The sequence below is a fragment of the Chlorocebus sabaeus genome, chromosome 17, assembly GCF_047675955.1.
Source record: "Chlorocebus sabaeus isolate Y175 chromosome 17, mChlSab1.0.hap1, whole genome shotgun sequence".
NCBI classification, from domain to species: Eukaryota; Metazoa; Chordata; class Mammalia; order Primates; family Cercopithecidae; genus Chlorocebus; species Chlorocebus sabaeus.
In genome coordinates, this window is record NC_132920.1 from 6,189,735 (window position 1) to 6,206,791 (window position 17,057).

The window sequence follows — 17,057 nt, forward strand, 5'->3', positions numbered from 1 at the left end:
TGACTGTAGTCAAATAGAAAAGACATGAGGAAGCTTAATGGGTTGTCCAAAGTATTGGGAATAGAGGTGAGGTCCCCAATACCACCGATTAAACAAAATTTATTTCATTGCCCATGAGTCAACCACACACAGGTCAACCAAGTATTTGGTTCTTATAACAGCTGGTAGTATCAAAGACTCTGAAGATGACTGTCACAAAATATGAACATAGACATAAAAATATCATAGTCCATTCCATTGTCCATTTTGCCTAGGAAATGTCCCTTGCCATGGAGTGTGTTCTAGCGAGCATTGATTAATCTAGCATATTGATTCTTGCTTTGTTTATTGGCTTAACAAGACAGTTTAGATGGAAAAAGCCTTATCATCATCCAGGCTCCATTTGCCACAAACAGGAAATGAGTTTGCTTCCCCTGTCCAAACCTAGTTCCTGGCAAAATGGAACAGCTCATTGCTAAGCCGCCTTTTTTATTTTATTTTATTTTTTTGAGATACTGTAGCTAGAAACTTGGCAGCTCGCTCTTTCAAAGTGACAGCTTTCAAAATGTCTACCTAACACAATTTAGCCTAATTCCAAACATACCGGATAATGAACTGTAAAAGAAAAGAAAAAAATCTCCGGAGAAGCAACTGCCTCCCTGTCCTCCTACTCTTTCTCTAATATGAAAAAATGTAAATTATTGTCTCCCTAGATTGTAAAATATTCTTCAGAGAATGATTATACCTGTCACAGATGGGATCTTGAGATAAGTTAAATGTTTAGGTTTATAGTCTAGGAATTCCCTGGTGAACTGAATTCTCCATGCAATTTTTGGTAATAGTATTACTAAACTATAAGCATAAATGCTATCCAAGAGAAACTGGTTTGTTTATTTATTTAAAAAAAAAAACAAACAGGAAAAAGACCTCTTTCTCACATTTCTTTTGGGTGCCCAGAATTTTAACGTGTCCTTAATTAGAATGATTAAAAACATTTTCTTAAGTCGTTTAATTTATAAAGTGTTGCTATTAATACGTCCTGGACCCTATAACGTTGAAGCATTGCTCAGGTGCTCAGAGGAAGCTGGAACAAGAGAAATGAGCCCCATACCTCTAGGGGCTAAAATCCCTCTGGTCTATTCCTCTTCTAGCCTGGAGTATCTCCACAGCGTCCAAATGTATCTCCTGTTCCCCATTTTCTCCTTACACTTTTTTTTTTTTTTTTTTTTTTTTTTTTTTGGAAACGGAGTCTTGGTCTTGTTGCCTAGGCTGGAGTGCAATGGCGCAAACTTGGCTCACTGCAATCTCCGCCTCCCAGATTCAAGTGATTCTCCTGCCTCAGCCTCCCAAGTAGCTGGGATTACAGGCACCCACCACCACACCCAGCTAATTTTTGTATTTTTAGTAGAGACAGGGTTTCACCATGTTGACCAGGCTGGTCTCGAACTCCTGACCTGGTGGTGATCTGCCCACCTCGGCCTCCCAAAGTGCTGGGATTACAGGCAAGAGCCACAGTGCCCAGCCCTCCTTACCACTTTGTAAAGCATAATTCTGATGATGTATTTCTGCTAATTAGAATCCTTCTCAAGTCCCCCATTATCTGCAGGAGGAAAGCAAGATCCCCAAGGCCTTGTTATGGTGTGATACCTGCTGTATTTTCCCAGGCTTATATCTTCTCTTTTGCCTTTTAGTCACTCCTCACTAGGCACATACTGTTCCCTCTACTGCAAACACTTTACCATGTGCTCACCTGTCAGGAACACTCCTACTCATCCTCTAAGTCCCAGCTCCAATATCCTTGCATCAAGAAGCCCTCCTCATCCTCTTCCCCACTCCACCACGCCACTAGACATTGATTTCTGTTATTTCACTGAAATTTGCATAAATCACAGTCACAGTCTTTATTACACTGAATTGCAATGATCTTTTATTTATTTTGTCTCTACACTGACAGTTTTTTGAGGCTAGGGACTGACTTACTCAACTTTATGTCCTCAGAGAGAACCTGGAGCAGCTCCTGACACATATATGAAAACAAGTGTATATTTTTCCAGGAATTCAATGAAAGGAGGAACTGCTGCTGGACATTTCTCAGTCATACATTGAATGCCTCTAAGTGTCTCAGTGACCTTCAATCTAGAGAGGTTTACTCTGCACAAAGAGGAGGCTTATCATTAATTGGTTGATTTAATTCTGACAAGGAATGGTGGGATGGAGGAGAGTCTCAGGAAGGTATAAGACCCCATTAGCTTGAAAAACTACTAGAACCCACCTACGTTTAATTTTTTCATAGAGCCAGGCTTGCTGTCGAGTTTTAATTCAATACATTAGAACTGTCAAATGATTCCAATTGCTGCTACAAACGGTCACCTATTGTTAACAATATAAAGCCAAACCAGACCAACAACATAAGGTTTCTTCTGGAGTGTTACATTTCCAGCTACACATAACCTTTCAGACCAGGAAGGCAGTGGAGAGATTTTTCAGAAACATCAACTAAGCCTGCAGAGTGGTCTATTAGAAACTGATACAAATCCAAATCTGAGGAGATTGTCTCAGTACCTTTCCTGGCTACAACTGAATTCAAAGGGTGACATTAAGGATGCCTAAAATCATGCAAGGATATCAAACGCTACCACTGACTGGCTGGTCCCACCTCTAGGATTTCAGTGCCTACCTCAAATATTTCATTTTTTTCTTGAATATCATGGTGTGCATGAGAGGAAACTTACCTGAGTTTATACATTTTAAAATGTAGACTTTACCAAAATAATTCTTAACCAAATGTTATCAAAGCTATGACTTAAGGGTACTATATACACTCAGTATACCTTATAACATTGTATATATCACATAGAGTGATGGGCAGGACTCACTGCTACAGAACTATTAGAAATGAAAAACCAGCCATTTCCCCCGGCTTCCTCTTCTTGCCTCTCTGCATTTCTCAGTCAATATTACAAGAGCAGCTTGCTAACGGGAAGAGTGGCCACTGAAAAAAATGGAGATAAGAGTTTCACTTGGGGCTGGTGTTTCCGGAGCCAAAGTCATCATCCGCAGATTGGTGACCACGGATACAAGGCTTCTTAGAGGCCACTAGTGGCCACTGGGTGAACTGCATGAAGATGGCATTTTAAAAATGAATGACTATGCTTTCCAAGGTTTAGTCGCTTAGCAAATTTCGTCCCTTAGGGAGAAAACTTGATATATAGTGCCAGAAAACCTGTTTTTAGAACAATTAAACATAAATATGAAATGCAAAGGGTAGCCAGGAGATAGACCTCCTTGTTCCGATGGTTTGTGTGCTGGTATATGTGTGTGTGGACAGGTTTTTTTCCTGTCCTCGTCTGGGACTTGCTGTCATGATTCTGGCCTTCAGAAACCATATCCCCAGAGCATGTAACACTTATCTTGTCTGTGTGAAAAATATTAAATGAATGCATATGTATGAAATCTGGAGCTCATTATTAATAATAAATTATGCCACTAGATCTGAGTCATTCAATTCACAAGTGATTGACTGTTTGTTCATTCATTCTACAGCCACTGAACATTCACACTCTTATGCCAGTGCCTCTAATGGATATTCCAGAATGTCACTGGGTTGTGAACACATATGACTGCAAAATAAATAATGACTAATTTTTCAGAATAGTTCAGTTATGCTGCTCCCCACCTCTGCCTCCAGAAATCAACAAAAGCAGTAACCCCAGATTTTTTTTTTCTTAATTGGCCTACCCGCACATGTTCTCTGACAGTTTTTATGTCTTACTAGCAGCATTTTGTTCAGATGTCAGATTTATGGGGGTTACAGGTTGTACATATTCCCCATAGGAACAAGTATCGTATCCCCTGGAGTGTTTTCCTGACCTTGCTGGGGTATGGTAAGTTGCATGTCCCCAGTCAATGAACACTTACTGGTCATGTGCTGTGGGTCAGACATGATCATAGACACTGCTCACTAGATGCTCATGACAATCTGTGAAGCAGGCATTGCTTCCATTTTGCTGATGGAGAAACTGAGGCTTAGGCACCTATATGACTTTCCCAGAATGAGCAAGAAGGGGCAGATGTGGAGCAGGAAGCCAGGTCTTCTGCCTCTGCTCTCTGCTTCCCTGCACTGCCTTTGTAGAAGTCCCCATTTTTCCCCACCAATCCTGGCAAGCGTGGCTGTGTCCTGACTCCTCATGTGGCAAGGGCAGCTGTGTCATTACTCCTCATGTTCTTACTGCCCACTTCTCCCAGTGCCTGCACCCCCTTTCCAGGGGCCCAGAGTCTTTTGTGCCCCAGGGGAATTTTGCTAGAAGATGGAATACACAAAGGCAACCTGCTTCATAATTTGATGTCTGTAGGCTTTTCAATTTTATTTGCATTCTTAAAGAAAAAGACTCATAGACTGGGCAAGGAGTGAATAACAACTGCTTACCTTCAACCTCTATTTCCTAACCTATAACATGAGGATGAGGACTCGTTGATTAGCAAGTTCTCTTAAACCCAGTTCTGTGGCTGTCATGGTTGGGTTTTAAAGAGTGGCACCCAGCTGGGAGAGAGACTTCAGAACTACAAGTTCATCTTAGCCCCTCAAACTCTACCACCTGACTGAAGATGCCCTTCTGTTCTATGAACCTCTTTTCCCAAACTTGGATGGTACTGGATACCTCCCTGATCTCACTATTTGATATCAAATCATCTAGTGTGATAGTAACACAGTGACACCAGTCCACAACACCTGGGAAGGTGTCTGGCTTGCTGGATAAACTATACTTCCCCTTTCCCTTTGATATATGGAGCGATGCATCAGGCTTTCAGGCATTGGTCTCCTTCTAACAAGGGGAATCAACCACACAGCTCCAGCATGACCATGCTCACCTATCCCAGCAAATGGATGTTTTATCCCCAGTGAAACCCAGCACAGAACACCCTTAGGAGTAAAATTGGATGTTGGTGCATGAATGCTATGCCACTCGGGGACATGAGTCTGAATGTTCCTGCTGTGGCCCAGGGGAATGATGTCCGTATCACCAAACCAGTGCTGGCACCTGGGCCTTGTCACCACTGACAGGGCTCAGAGGAGGTCAACTGCTGGCTGCTGTACCCGGAGCAGGTTTCTAGGGATCAGGCAGAGGCGAGAGGCTGGGGAAGCAGCTTGCCTTGCCAGCTCACCAGGCTGCTCCGGAGAGAAATAGAGGGCTTCTATCTCTATTACTGTCAGAGTCTGGCACTTTTCCCCAGCTCTGAAATTCACAGCAATGGATGGAAAAGGGAGGAGGGAGAAGGAAGGAGGTGCAAGCCAGACAATCAAAACAGCCACAATATTTTGGAAGTGGAATATTCCAGCTAGAGAAAATTCTCTACAGCGTTGAGCAGTAGGGCTGGAAGAGGCCCTAGCAAATCCAGCACTCTGGTTTTGTACAGGAAATAGTTGAGTGGCAGAAAGACAAAGCAACTTCCCTGAGGTTACAAGGTCAGTAAGTGGCAGAACTGGGACTAGGCTCTGGGTCTCTGGTGCTTTCACCACTTAAAAGAAAGCTTTTGCTTCCTTCCTTTATAAAACCAGAGATTGACAGGGGCCTTCCTTTTGTGGGAACCCCAGTGTAGACAGAGGATGTTTACCTGCAGGGAAGAGGGGCCAGGGCCCAGCTGTGCCTGGACCCAGAGTGGTGGGGAGGGGGTGTATGCTCATACCTTGCAGGTTGACGCCCCGGGGCACCACGCCCTGAGGCTCCAGTGTGGGCAGCTCATCTTCCGCTGCATTAGAGTTATTCGGTGGAACCGCTCTCCTGCCTCCAAAGGCGATTCTGGAGGTTTCTGACATTCTTAACTTTACAAGGTCCTTCAGAAAAAAAAAAAAAAAAAAAAAAAGACAACAGAAAAGGCGTGGAAAGTGAGTAACATTTGAGACAAGGATTCCAAAATAGAGCAACAGACATATCTGTGTGATAGCACTTGAGCAACACATTTTGTGGTTTGCATAAATAAAAACTGAGAAGTGGCAGCAAGGATTAGTCTAATGACAGAATACAGTTCCCCAAGGATCCTGGGGAGATTTTGTGTGTGCCAAAACATATGGAAAGCAGAAGAAAAGGGGTTTATTTACATAAATATAAAAATTAAAAGATTTGTGGAGACCCAGATTCCCCCACCTTCCATAATCCTACAGTAGCATCTTCACAAGAAATCTTTCCGGCCATATGCACGTGCTGTATCTATGTTCATTTCATAGAGATTTATGAGATTATAAGTCACTTTTAAGAATAAACTCACACAACCATGTCCAGATAAATGTTGTCTTCTAAAACATTCACATTTGCAATTTAATTCAACCAATATTTATTGAGGGCCTACGACATGCCAGGCTGTGGTCTAGGTACATGGCATACATCAGAGAACAAAACAGAATTTTTGCTCTGACAGATTATAGTCTGGTAGGGTTAGGGTGGAGCCCAACAAGAGCCATAAGTAAACCCAGTTAGGGGTCTGAGGAGGTAGGAACTGCTTTGGAAACAGAACCACATGGAGGAGGATAAGGAGGTGGAGAGGTTGGGCATGCAATTTTAAACAGGGCTATCAATAGGCTTAGGAAGTCAGGGTTGCCAACATTTCCCATGCTGCAAGCCTGCTTCCCTTTCCTTTGGAGCTTGTGCAGGCACTGAGCCAGTTTAAACAACACACACCTGAAGGTCAGTGACCAGTAAGTACTTGTTGACCAACTAACCAAATGAAGGGGGACTTTGTTTCTGGGCCCAATGAAGGTTCCCCCTTGATCCCCTGGATTACCCAGTCATGACTCCTGGCGACTTGGCTATTTTCAAAAACCAGGCACACCCCCAAGAGATGAAGAGTCCCCATTGTAGAGGCCACCAGAGTAGAGAGATGGTTCCAGAGACATGTGGAACACTAACAACATGCTAGAGAAAAGACAACCACGCCTAAGGTGTTTGGTCTGAGAAGGAGACAGGAGGGTTTGCATGAGGTGTGAATAGGTACCCATAAGTATAGATAAACATATTTACAGTCATTGGTGAGCTGAGGGGGGAAGGGAGGGAGAAGACAGAAAAAGGGTTAATGATAGGGAGAAGGCTGGAGAGAGCCATCCTCTGGTGGGAAATACCAAAGGTAGGCTGTGGCATCGCTAGGGGTGCAGAACAGTGTTGGAAGACACACTGCTAAGGGGAAGAAGTGGGTTGCCCCAGGTGCACGCCTGGCTGGGTGAGTGCGGCGGGCAGGAGCCCTCGCTTCTGGGCGTGTCTAAGGAAGAGAAGTGGCTGAAGTTCAGCTCCAAATTGGGATGGAGGAAGGCGATGCGCAGGAGTAGGGAGCCAAGCCGGGCGGGCTGTTCTCACTTGGTCCCACTCCTCTCACCTTTTGTGTTCCAGCTCCATAATCTGCTCCCCTGAGGAAAGGGGGCTTGTCCCTCAGGGAGGCACCCCCAACTCCCCCATCCCCATCTGGTGGCCTTCCAAGCAAGCAACAGCTTCAGGAGAGCTGCTTGGAGAGCCCGAGAGAAGTCCCGCTCAGAAGCTGGGCTGGGCAGGTGCGGAGTTGGGGGCGGGAAGCGAGGATCCCACAAGTGGGACTGCCTGTGACCGGCGCCACAGGGCCCAGAGCAAGCCGCTTGCAGGTTAACCCAGGAAACCGAGGTGCAGGAGGCGGACGCAGCGGGCCCCTGGCTCTTAGGGTGCAGGGACGGCAGCTTACCTGCAGGCACTCCCCTCCAGAGGTGCCCTCGCGTGGGCTTGCTCTGTGCGCCTCGGGGACTTCCTCAAACGGACTCCGGAAAGACTAGACAGTTGGCTCTTAAATAACTTCGTAAGAGGAGCCCTCACCCTCCTCCCCTGTCCCACAGGGTTTTCTCCTCCCCCTTCTCCACAGCTGGAGCCCAGCAAGGGAGCTCTGAGGATTTTCTATTTACTTCATCCTGGCCTGTTATCCCGGCAGGTGCCTCCTTCTCTCCCACTTACCCCTCTGATTCCCAATTTCTCATTCCTGCTTCTCCTCCCCATCCCCGCCCCTAGTTCTGCCCCCCCCCCCCCCGTTACTGGGAGTACCAGGCAAGGGACCCTGCAGTGCCAGGAAGTTGCCACCCATCCCTTTCGGTCAGAGGGTCTGGGAGGGTCTCCTTTACAAAGGAATGCTTTTTGCCTGGCAGGTCGGCTGCCACTGTGGCTTGGCAGGAGGGGTCTGCCTCCCACAGACAGGTCACCCAGACAGTTGTGACCATGCATCCAGTGAGAGCAATGTGTCCCTCCTCTGCAAATAAGGCATGGTCTGCATTCCTGAATCATCCCAGAGCCACAGCCACCGCCTAACCACAAGACTTCCTGCAGGAATGGGATGCCTGGCCCCAAGGAAGATGAGTAAACATCTTTAATAGTGCCATGCATATTAGAAAATCACACTTTGTTTTCTCTGAAAATCATTTTAGTGCATGTTCAAAAATTAGAGAGAAAGAAAAGAAAATGTTCCTCCTAAAATTTTCCTTTCCTTCCCTTCCCTTCCCTTCCCTTCCCTTCCCTTTCCTTTCCTTTTCCTTCTCCTTTCCTTTCCTTTGCTTTCCTTTCCTTTCCCTTCCCTTGCTTTCTCTTTCCTTCCTTCCTTCCTTCCTTCCTTCCTTCCTCTCTCTCTCTCTTTCTTTCTTTCTTTCTTTCCTTCTTTCTTTCTTTCTCTCTCTCTCTTTCCTTCTTTCTTTCTTTCTTTCTTTCTTTCTTTCTTTCTTTCTTTCTTTCTTTCTTTCTTTCTTTCTTTCTTTCTTTCTCTCCTTCCTTCCTTCCTTCCTTCTTCCTTTCTTTCTCTCTTCCTTCCTTTCTTCCTTTCTTTCGTCTTTCAGATGGAGTCTTGCTCTGTTGCAAAGGCTGGAGTGCAACCTCCACCTCCCGGGTTCAAGTGATTCTCCTGCCTCAGCCTCCCAAGTAGCTGGAACCGCAGGTGCACAGCACCATGCCAGGCTAATTTTTGTATTTTTAGTAGAGATGGGGCTTTACCGTGTTGGCCAGACTAGTCTTGAACTTCTGACCTCAGATGATCCACCCTCCTTGGCTTCCCAAAGTGCTGGGATTACAGGCATGAGCCGCTGCACCCAGTCAAACATGGCTATTTCTAACCCTCTTTACTGTCTTCAAAATTCTGACCCTGCCACTCAATCTCCTGATGTTATAGAGAAGAAAAAAAAAAAGATGCCATTGGTTAGAAATTCTCTCAATTTTCTGCTACCAGATCTATGAACTCACCTGCAACCTTATCTATCTTTTCATCTTTCTTCCTGTTACTAAAGTTGGAAAGGTCCCTCCTCCCCCCTGCATCTCCAAACCAGGCTTCTACGTTGCCTTGTTCTCCAGGGCTTTGTTGTGTCTCTTATCCACTCTTCCTCTTGTAGCTTCAAGCTCCTGCTTGCTAACACTGTGTCTTCTCAGCATTCATGCAATTTCAGGTCTCTTCAATATTTATTAAAAAACCTCCCCCAACCTATGTCCCCCCTCCTGCTGTTACTCCTCCTCTCCTCCCCTTCATCACTAAGTTTCTGCCATCTGGCTTCCACCTCATCATTCTACTGAACCTGGAGGTCTCCGAGGCCTGTGCTCAGGCCAAAAGACAGGATTCAGTTCTTATTTACCTGACTTTTTGGAAGCGCTGAACTCTCTCTTTGAAGACATTTTTCCTAGGCCTCCTTGACATTGAACACTGCGGTTTCCTCCAGCGCAGCACAATATTCCTTGATTGTCTCAGTAACTCCCATTGTTTTAAAGTTCCATCTATATCCTGACACCTCCCAAATCTGGGTCTTTAGTCAGGATCTTTTCCAGAACTGCAGATTCCCTTATCTAAGTGCCTACTGGCTATCCTCGCTTGTCACATTCCAGTGACAACACACGCTCCTCATGTCTAACATGAGATGTATCAATTTCCCTGAAAACCTGGTGCATCTCAGAAGTTCCCTACCTCAGTGAATACCATCACCTTACACGCAGGTGGTATGCCAGACGTGTGGGCATCATTCTTGAGGCTTCCTTGTTTCTCTTCCTCAAACATCAAATTCTATCCCTGAGCAAATATTTTCTATCCTACCTCTTAAATAGCCCTTGAATCTACCCATGAACCCCTTTCCAGCCAATTCTCTACAGTGCAGTCAGAATGAATATTTCGGGGCTCAAATCCGAAATCAAATTATTTGCTCAAAGCCCTTATATGGCTACTTCTCTTTGCTTATTGGATAAATTGCACGCTTAAACTGACAAGGCCCTATACAAGCTAGACCCTGCCTCTAGCACTGCTCTTTCCCTCAGCATTCATACAATTTAAGGTTTCTAGTATTTTAAAAACCCTTCCCCCAACACCAGTCTCCCCTCCCCACCTTCCACTGTTGTTTCTCCTCTCTTCCTCTTCATCACCAAGCTTCTGCCATTTGGCTTCCATCTTTCTTCCCTACCATCTTCCTCTGCCATCTTTCTTCCCTGCCTGGCCTCCCTCCACTGACTCCCCAGATGTCTTGTGAGGAGTTTACCTTGTTGTAGTGCTCCTCACACTGCATGATCATGTTCTGTTTCCTTGGCTGTACCCGCACTAGACTACAAAAAGGTAGGGACTCCAGCCAGAGTTCCCTGGAGAGAGGCTGCTGACCACTTAACTACCCAAAGTCCATCTTTGCCACATTCCTTGCTGAGTGCTACAGAAAGGCCCTAAAGATGTCTAGCACTGCTTCGCCTCAGCATTCATACAATTTCAGGTCTCCTCAGTACATTTTTAACCAGCCCCCCAATCTCTAACTATCATATTCTGGTAGTTCTCCTGGCAAACATCAAATCTGAGTATCCAGGATTCCAAGATACCCTCACCCATGTGGGGTTGGAGGATGATCAGCCACCCTGGTACCCTTCAGATGAGGTTGCGCCGATGCCAGGTGCCCCCAGGACTTGAGGTTGAGTTGTGCATTCAGAACAGGATTGTCACCCTCACAACCACCTCCATGGTATCAGTTTTGGCCTTAGACTAATAATTGACTGTGTGAACATACACACACAGTGGTTGGCTTTCTGACTCCCCCAAACCACTAACCTCATAAGCATCATAAACGCAGTGGCTTCCCTTGTGCTTAACAAAGTCGATAAAAATGTGTCCAAGGCACCAAGCCCTAGAATGTGGCTGAAGCCCATTCATTTTACAGGGCATTTCCTCGTGGTTGTATGACTGAGACATCAGAACAAAGGATTCTGGTTACACAATGAATCTTGAACTGTGCTAGGGATGCAACTTCCACAAGTGCACAGTCTCTGAGGTCCTTCAGGATGGGATGATGTCTTCTATTTCCGAATGCCCCTTGCCTGGCATGGAGGTGGACCGACGTAAATATTTAAGGAATGTAACAGATGAGGTTCATCCAGGAAAACGAAAACCACTTTAGGTCTTTCTAAAAGAAGGAATTTAAGGTAGAGGATTGGTTACACAGGTGAGAGAAGAGACAAGAAACCGAACAGGAGAAGGTGAGTCAACTCCACAATTAGCAACAGCAGAGCGGAGTTGGTGTCATCATAGCGGGAGGGCTGAGGGTAGGTCAGGCACTGGAACTGTGTGGTCTTGTCTGGTGGGAGCTTTAGATGCAGTCATTACAAGAAACACTGTATGGGGTCAAGAGGGAGGAAAGAATTATCCTAGCTTGTCCTTTTCTTCCCACTCCCTCTCCCTCCCTTGTCTGCCATTTTGCTGAACTCCACTAGAATCAGTTGACAAAGCACTCTGGAAAACACCGCCTGCAAATTTAGCCCCACCATTTCTGTGTTGGGGGCTCCAAGGCTATTCCCAGGTTCTGTGATTCACTAGGAGAACTCACCAGACTCGGCCACCCACATGGCCACGACCAGATACAAATGTACATATATTATATGTACTACACGATAAATCATGACGAAAAGATACAAATCCAAATCAGCAGAGAAAAGGCACTTGGGCAAAGTCCAGAGGAAACCAGGCAAAAGCTTCCAAAGGTCCTCTCCTAATCAAGGCACAGGGGCTGTGCCTACCAACCCTGGCAATGAGTTGTGACAACGCTCATGTAATGTCATCTGCCAGGGATGCTCACCAGAGGCTCAGGGTGTTTGTGGGGAGCTGGTCACATAGGTACCCTCTGCCTAGCTCATCCCCATTTTCCAGACTCCCTGAAGGAAGCAGGTGTTCAGCATGAGCCACACTTTTTGTACATTTTAGGCCTAGCCAGCCCCACGTGTCAGTCAGGGAACAGTGGGAAGACTCCTGAAGTCCAAGTTCCCAGATGCCAGACAAAGCCAAGCTTGCAAGTATGGCTTTCTAAGCCAGTTTCAAGTTTGCTATGTTAACTCTTTTCTGCACCCATACAGGGAAAGGGTGAGGAAAGCCTCTCTGGGCAAACAGTTCCAGGACTGCCACAACACACTGTGCTCTTTCGTCATGGCATGGTCAGTCCCTCACATGAGATGTCAATAGGCCTGGAGCATGAGGAGACTCCAGTGGGAACATCACAAGGCTAATCCAGTTCTGCACCTACTTTCTTGGCCTGACCAGCTCAGTATGAGACCTCCAGGGAGACTGGCACTCCCTCTGGCTGCACAGGCCTGAGCATACCTTCTCACTCTTCTGCAGCTGAAGGGGTCACCCCATTGCCTCCCCAAGAAGCAGGGTAAGAATGCCTAAACACATCACTCTGGGATCCCGGCGTCTATCAGAAATATGTAGCAAACTTTGGGAGTTGTGAATAAACAGAAAATACATAGGAGGAGGGATTCTGGATCCCCTCACCTTGATCCTTTAATTTTGAGTTTTCATTTCTATGGTATTGACACTTTTCTCCGCAGTCTCTCCAGACAAACCATCTTTCTCCTACCTGGCAATACCCAGGGAGCAGACCGTATTTGCTCAGGCAATGAATTTTCTGGCAAACTCTATTTGATTTACATGCAAAACTTCACATCTCAAACAAACAAACAAAAAACCCAGTCATGTCTGGACACTGCTGGTTTTTTCCATCTGAACAAGACCTGGATTTTGTTGGTTATAGATGTAATTCCAGAGAGAGGTGAGTAGATATAAATAACAACTGGCCTTGTACAAAGATGCCAGACCCTCTGACATGAATGACCCAAGTTCATCTCTTGGGAGAGTCTTTCCCCTCCACTGCCCTTGATCCTGTAGGAGCTGGAGAAAACTTTCCACTCCAGATGGCGGTGTCCTGGGGGACAGGATGAAAGGGAGGCTGGGTGGGCAGTTTGTAGTCATGTACTAGCCACAGTAGTGAGCAGTGGGAGAAGGCATGGGGCCCTCTGTATCCATTCACATATTTTTCAAAGCCTCATGAGAATTTTCACAAAGTCTGACAATGACATTTTAAAAGGAAAATATAAAGCATAATCGCAGTTGCCACCACAATAGGGCATGGGATCTAAGAGAGGACCATGCCTCCGACAGCCTCTTCTCCTTCTTCTTTCAGGAGACATGTAAATCCACAGCAGGGATAGCTCCAGATGGCAGGAGTTTTCTCTCTGCTTTGGCTTCCCTGGGCATAGCCCACTCTTGCCAGGGATCTACAATCACCTGTAATCTACCTTCACGGGGAGCAGTGGTGGATTGCTGGGGGCTGCCTCACCTTATGGAGGCAAATGGAAGAAAGCTGTTGTCGCCTTAGGAAAGAAAGATTTAACTAATGCACCCACTTACTTAGAGTGAATATCTTTGTCTTTTAAATTGTGGTAAAATACACATAAAACTTATAATCTTAACCATTTTTCAGTATACAATTCAATAGTGTTAAGGCTATTCATGGTATTTTATAACCAATCTCTAGAATGTTTCTGTCTTGCAAAACTGAAACTCTGTTTCCATTAAACAACTCTGTGAGTACGTGTGTCTGTGTGTGTCTGGTTAGATATTTGTGAGTGTATATGTCTGTCTGCATGTGACTCTGCACACATCTGTGTGAGCAACTGGGTGTGTCTGAGTATCTGCGTGTATGGGTATTTCTGAGTATGTATGCCTCTGTGTGTATGCATTGTCTACGTGAGCCTGTGTCTGTGAGTGTGTGCACATCTGTGTGAGCAAGTGTGCCGTGCATATGAGTGAGTATGCAGGTGGAAGGGAAGGACTGAGGTAGCACTGAGGGTTTAGCTTCAGAAAACTTTCTCCACTGGCTTGCTAACTCTTCCAGAGTCCTGATGGAGTTCAAGGAGACTCCAAGATGATTTTAAACTTGAAAAGACTCGAGGGGGCGGAGCAAGATGGCCGAATAGGAACAGCTCCAGTCTCCAACTCCCTGCGCGAGCGACACAGAAGACCGGCGATTTCTGCATTTTCAACTGAGGTACTGGGTTCATCTCACTGGGGAGTGCCAGACGATCGGTGCTGGTCAGCTGCTGCAGCCCGACCAGCGAGAGCTGACGCAGGGCGAGGCATTGCCTCACCTGGAAAGCGCAAGGGGGAAGGGAATCCCTTTTCCTAGCCAGGGGAACTGAGACACACAACACCTGGAAAATCGGGTAACTCCCACCCCAATACTGCGCTTTAAGCAGACAGGCACACCAGGAGATCATATCCCACACCTGGCCGGGAGTGTCCCACACCCACGGAGCCTCCCTCATTGCTAGCACAGCAGTCTGTGATCTACCGGCAAGGCAGCAGCGAGGCTGGGGGAGGGGCGCCCGCCATTGCTGAGGCTTTAGTAGGTAAACAAAGCTGCTGGGAAGCTCGAACTGGGTGGAGCTCACAGCAGCTCAAGGAAACCTGCCTGTCTCTGTAGACTCCACCTCTGGGGACAGGGCACAGTAAATAATAACAAACGCAGCAGCTCTGCAGACGCAAACGACTCTGTCTGACAGCTTTGAAGAGAGCAGTGGATCTCCCAACACGGAGGTTGAGATCTGAGAAGTGACAGACTCCCTGCTCAAGTAGGTCCCTGACCCCTGAGTAGCCTAACTGGGAGACATCCCCCACTAGGGGCAGTCTGACACCCCACACCTCACAGGGTGGAGTACACCCCTGAGAGGAAGATTCCAAAGCAAGAATCAGACAGGTGCACTCGCTGTTCAGAAATATTCTATCTTCTGCAGCCTCTGCTGCTGATACCCAGGCAAACAGGGTCTGGAGTGGACCTCAAGCAATCTCCTACAGCTACAACCTACAGCTGAGGATCCTGACTGTTAGAAGGAAAGCTATCAAACAGGAAGGACACCTACACCAAAACCCCATCAGTACATCACCATCATCAAAGACCAGAGGCAGATAAAACCACAAAGATGGGGAAAAAGCAGGGCAGAAAAGCTGGAAATTCAAAAAATAAGAGCGCATCTCCCCCGGCAAAGGAGCGCAGCTCATCGCCAGCAACGGATCAAAGCTGGACGGAGAATGACTTCGACGAGATGAGAGAAGAAGGCTTCAGTCCATCAAATTTCTCAGAGCTAAAGGAAGAATTACGTACCCAGCGCAAAGAAACTAAAAATCTTGAAAAAAAAGTGGAAGAATTGATGGCTAGAGTAATTAATGCAGAGAAGCTCACAAACGAAATGAAAGAGACGAAAACCATGGCACGAGAAATACGTGACAAATGCACAAGCTTCAGTAACCGTCTCGATCAACTGGAAGAAAGAATGTCAGCGATGGAGGATCAAATGAATGAAATGAAGCGAGAAGAGAAACCAAAAGAAAAAAGAAGAAAAAGAAATGAACAAAGCCTGCAAGAAGTATGGGATTATGTAAAAAGACCAAATCTACGTCTGATTGGGGTGCCTGAAAGTGAGGGGGAAAATGGAACCAAGTTGGAAAACACTCTTCAGGATATCATCCAGGAGAACTTCCCCAACCTAGTAGGGCAGGCCAACATTCAAATCCAGGAAATACAGAGAACGCCACAAAGATACTCCTCGAGAAGAGCAACTCCAAGACACATAATTGCCAGATTCACCAAAGTTGAAATGAAGGAAAAAATCTTAAGGGCAGCCAGACAGAAAGGTCGGGTTACCCACAAAGGGAAGCCCATCAGACTAACAGCAGATCTCTTGGCAGAAACTCTTCAAGCCAGAAGAGAGTGGGGGCCAATATTCAACATTCTTAAAGAAAAGAATTTTAAACCCAGAATTTTATATCCAGCCAAACTAAGTTTCATAAGTGAAGGAGAAATAAAATCCTTTACAGATAAGCAAATGCTTAGAGATTTTGTCACCACTAGGCCTGCCTTACAAGAGACCCTGAAGGAAGCACTAAACATGGAAAGGAACAACCGGTACCAGCCATTGCAAAAACATGCCAAAATGTAAAGACCATCAAGGCTAGGAAGAAACTGCATCAACTAACGAGCAAAATAACCAGTTAATATCATAATGGCAGGATCAAGTTCACACATAACAATCTTAACCTTAAATGTAAATGGACTAAATGCTCCAATTAAAAGACACAGACTGGCAAACTGGATAAAGAGTCAAGACCCATCAGTCTGCTGTATTCAGGAGACCCATCTCACACGCAGAGACATACATAGGCTCAAAATAAAGGGATGGAGGAAGATTTACCAAGCAAATGGAGAACACAAAAAAGCGGGGGTTGCAATACTAGTCTCTGATAAAACAGACTTTAAACCATCAAACATCAAAAGAGACAAAGAAGGCCATTACATAATGGTAAAGGGATCAATTCAACAGGAAGAGCTAACTATCCTAAATATATATGCACCCAATACAGGAGCACCCAGATTCATAAAGCAAGTCCTTAGAGACTTACAAAGAGACTTAGACTCCCATACAATAATAATGGGAGACTTCAACACTCCACTGTCAACATTAGACAGATCAACGAGACAGAAAGTTAACAAGGATATCCAGGAATTGAACTCATCTCTGCAGCAAGCAGACCTAATAGACATCTATAGAACTCTCCACCCCAAATCAACAGAATATACATTCTTCTCAGCACCACATCGTACTTACTCCAAAATTGACCACGTAATTGGAAGTAAAGCACTCCTCAGCAAATGTACAAGAACAGAAATTATAACAAACTGTCTCTCAGACCACAGTGCAATCAAATTAGAACTCAGGACTAAGAAACTCAATCAAAACCGCTCAACTACATGG

At 45.7% G+C, this 17,057-nt stretch overlaps 1 protein-coding gene across 2 annotated transcripts in view; it reads right to left on the minus strand.

The window, feature by feature from the left end:
* F13A1 (coagulation factor XIII A chain) overlaps positions 1-7,874 on the minus strand; it is a 163,027-nt gene extending 155,153 nt beyond the window's left edge. The window contains exons 1-2 of one of the 2 annotated variants that reach the window (XM_007973790.3): positions 7,678-7,874; positions 5,593-5,812 (exon numbers count right to left, since the gene is read on the minus strand). In XM_007973790.3, the coding sequence (XP_007971981.2) occupies positions 5,593-5,794 (202 nt within the window). In that variant the 5' untranslated portion in view covers positions 5,795-5,812; positions 7,678-7,874. The remainder of the gene's footprint in view (positions 1-5,592; positions 5,813-7,677) is intronic. The other variant, XM_007973791.3, reaches the window with a different exon arrangement.
* Between the last annotated feature and the right edge of the window lie 9,183 nt (positions 7,875-17,057).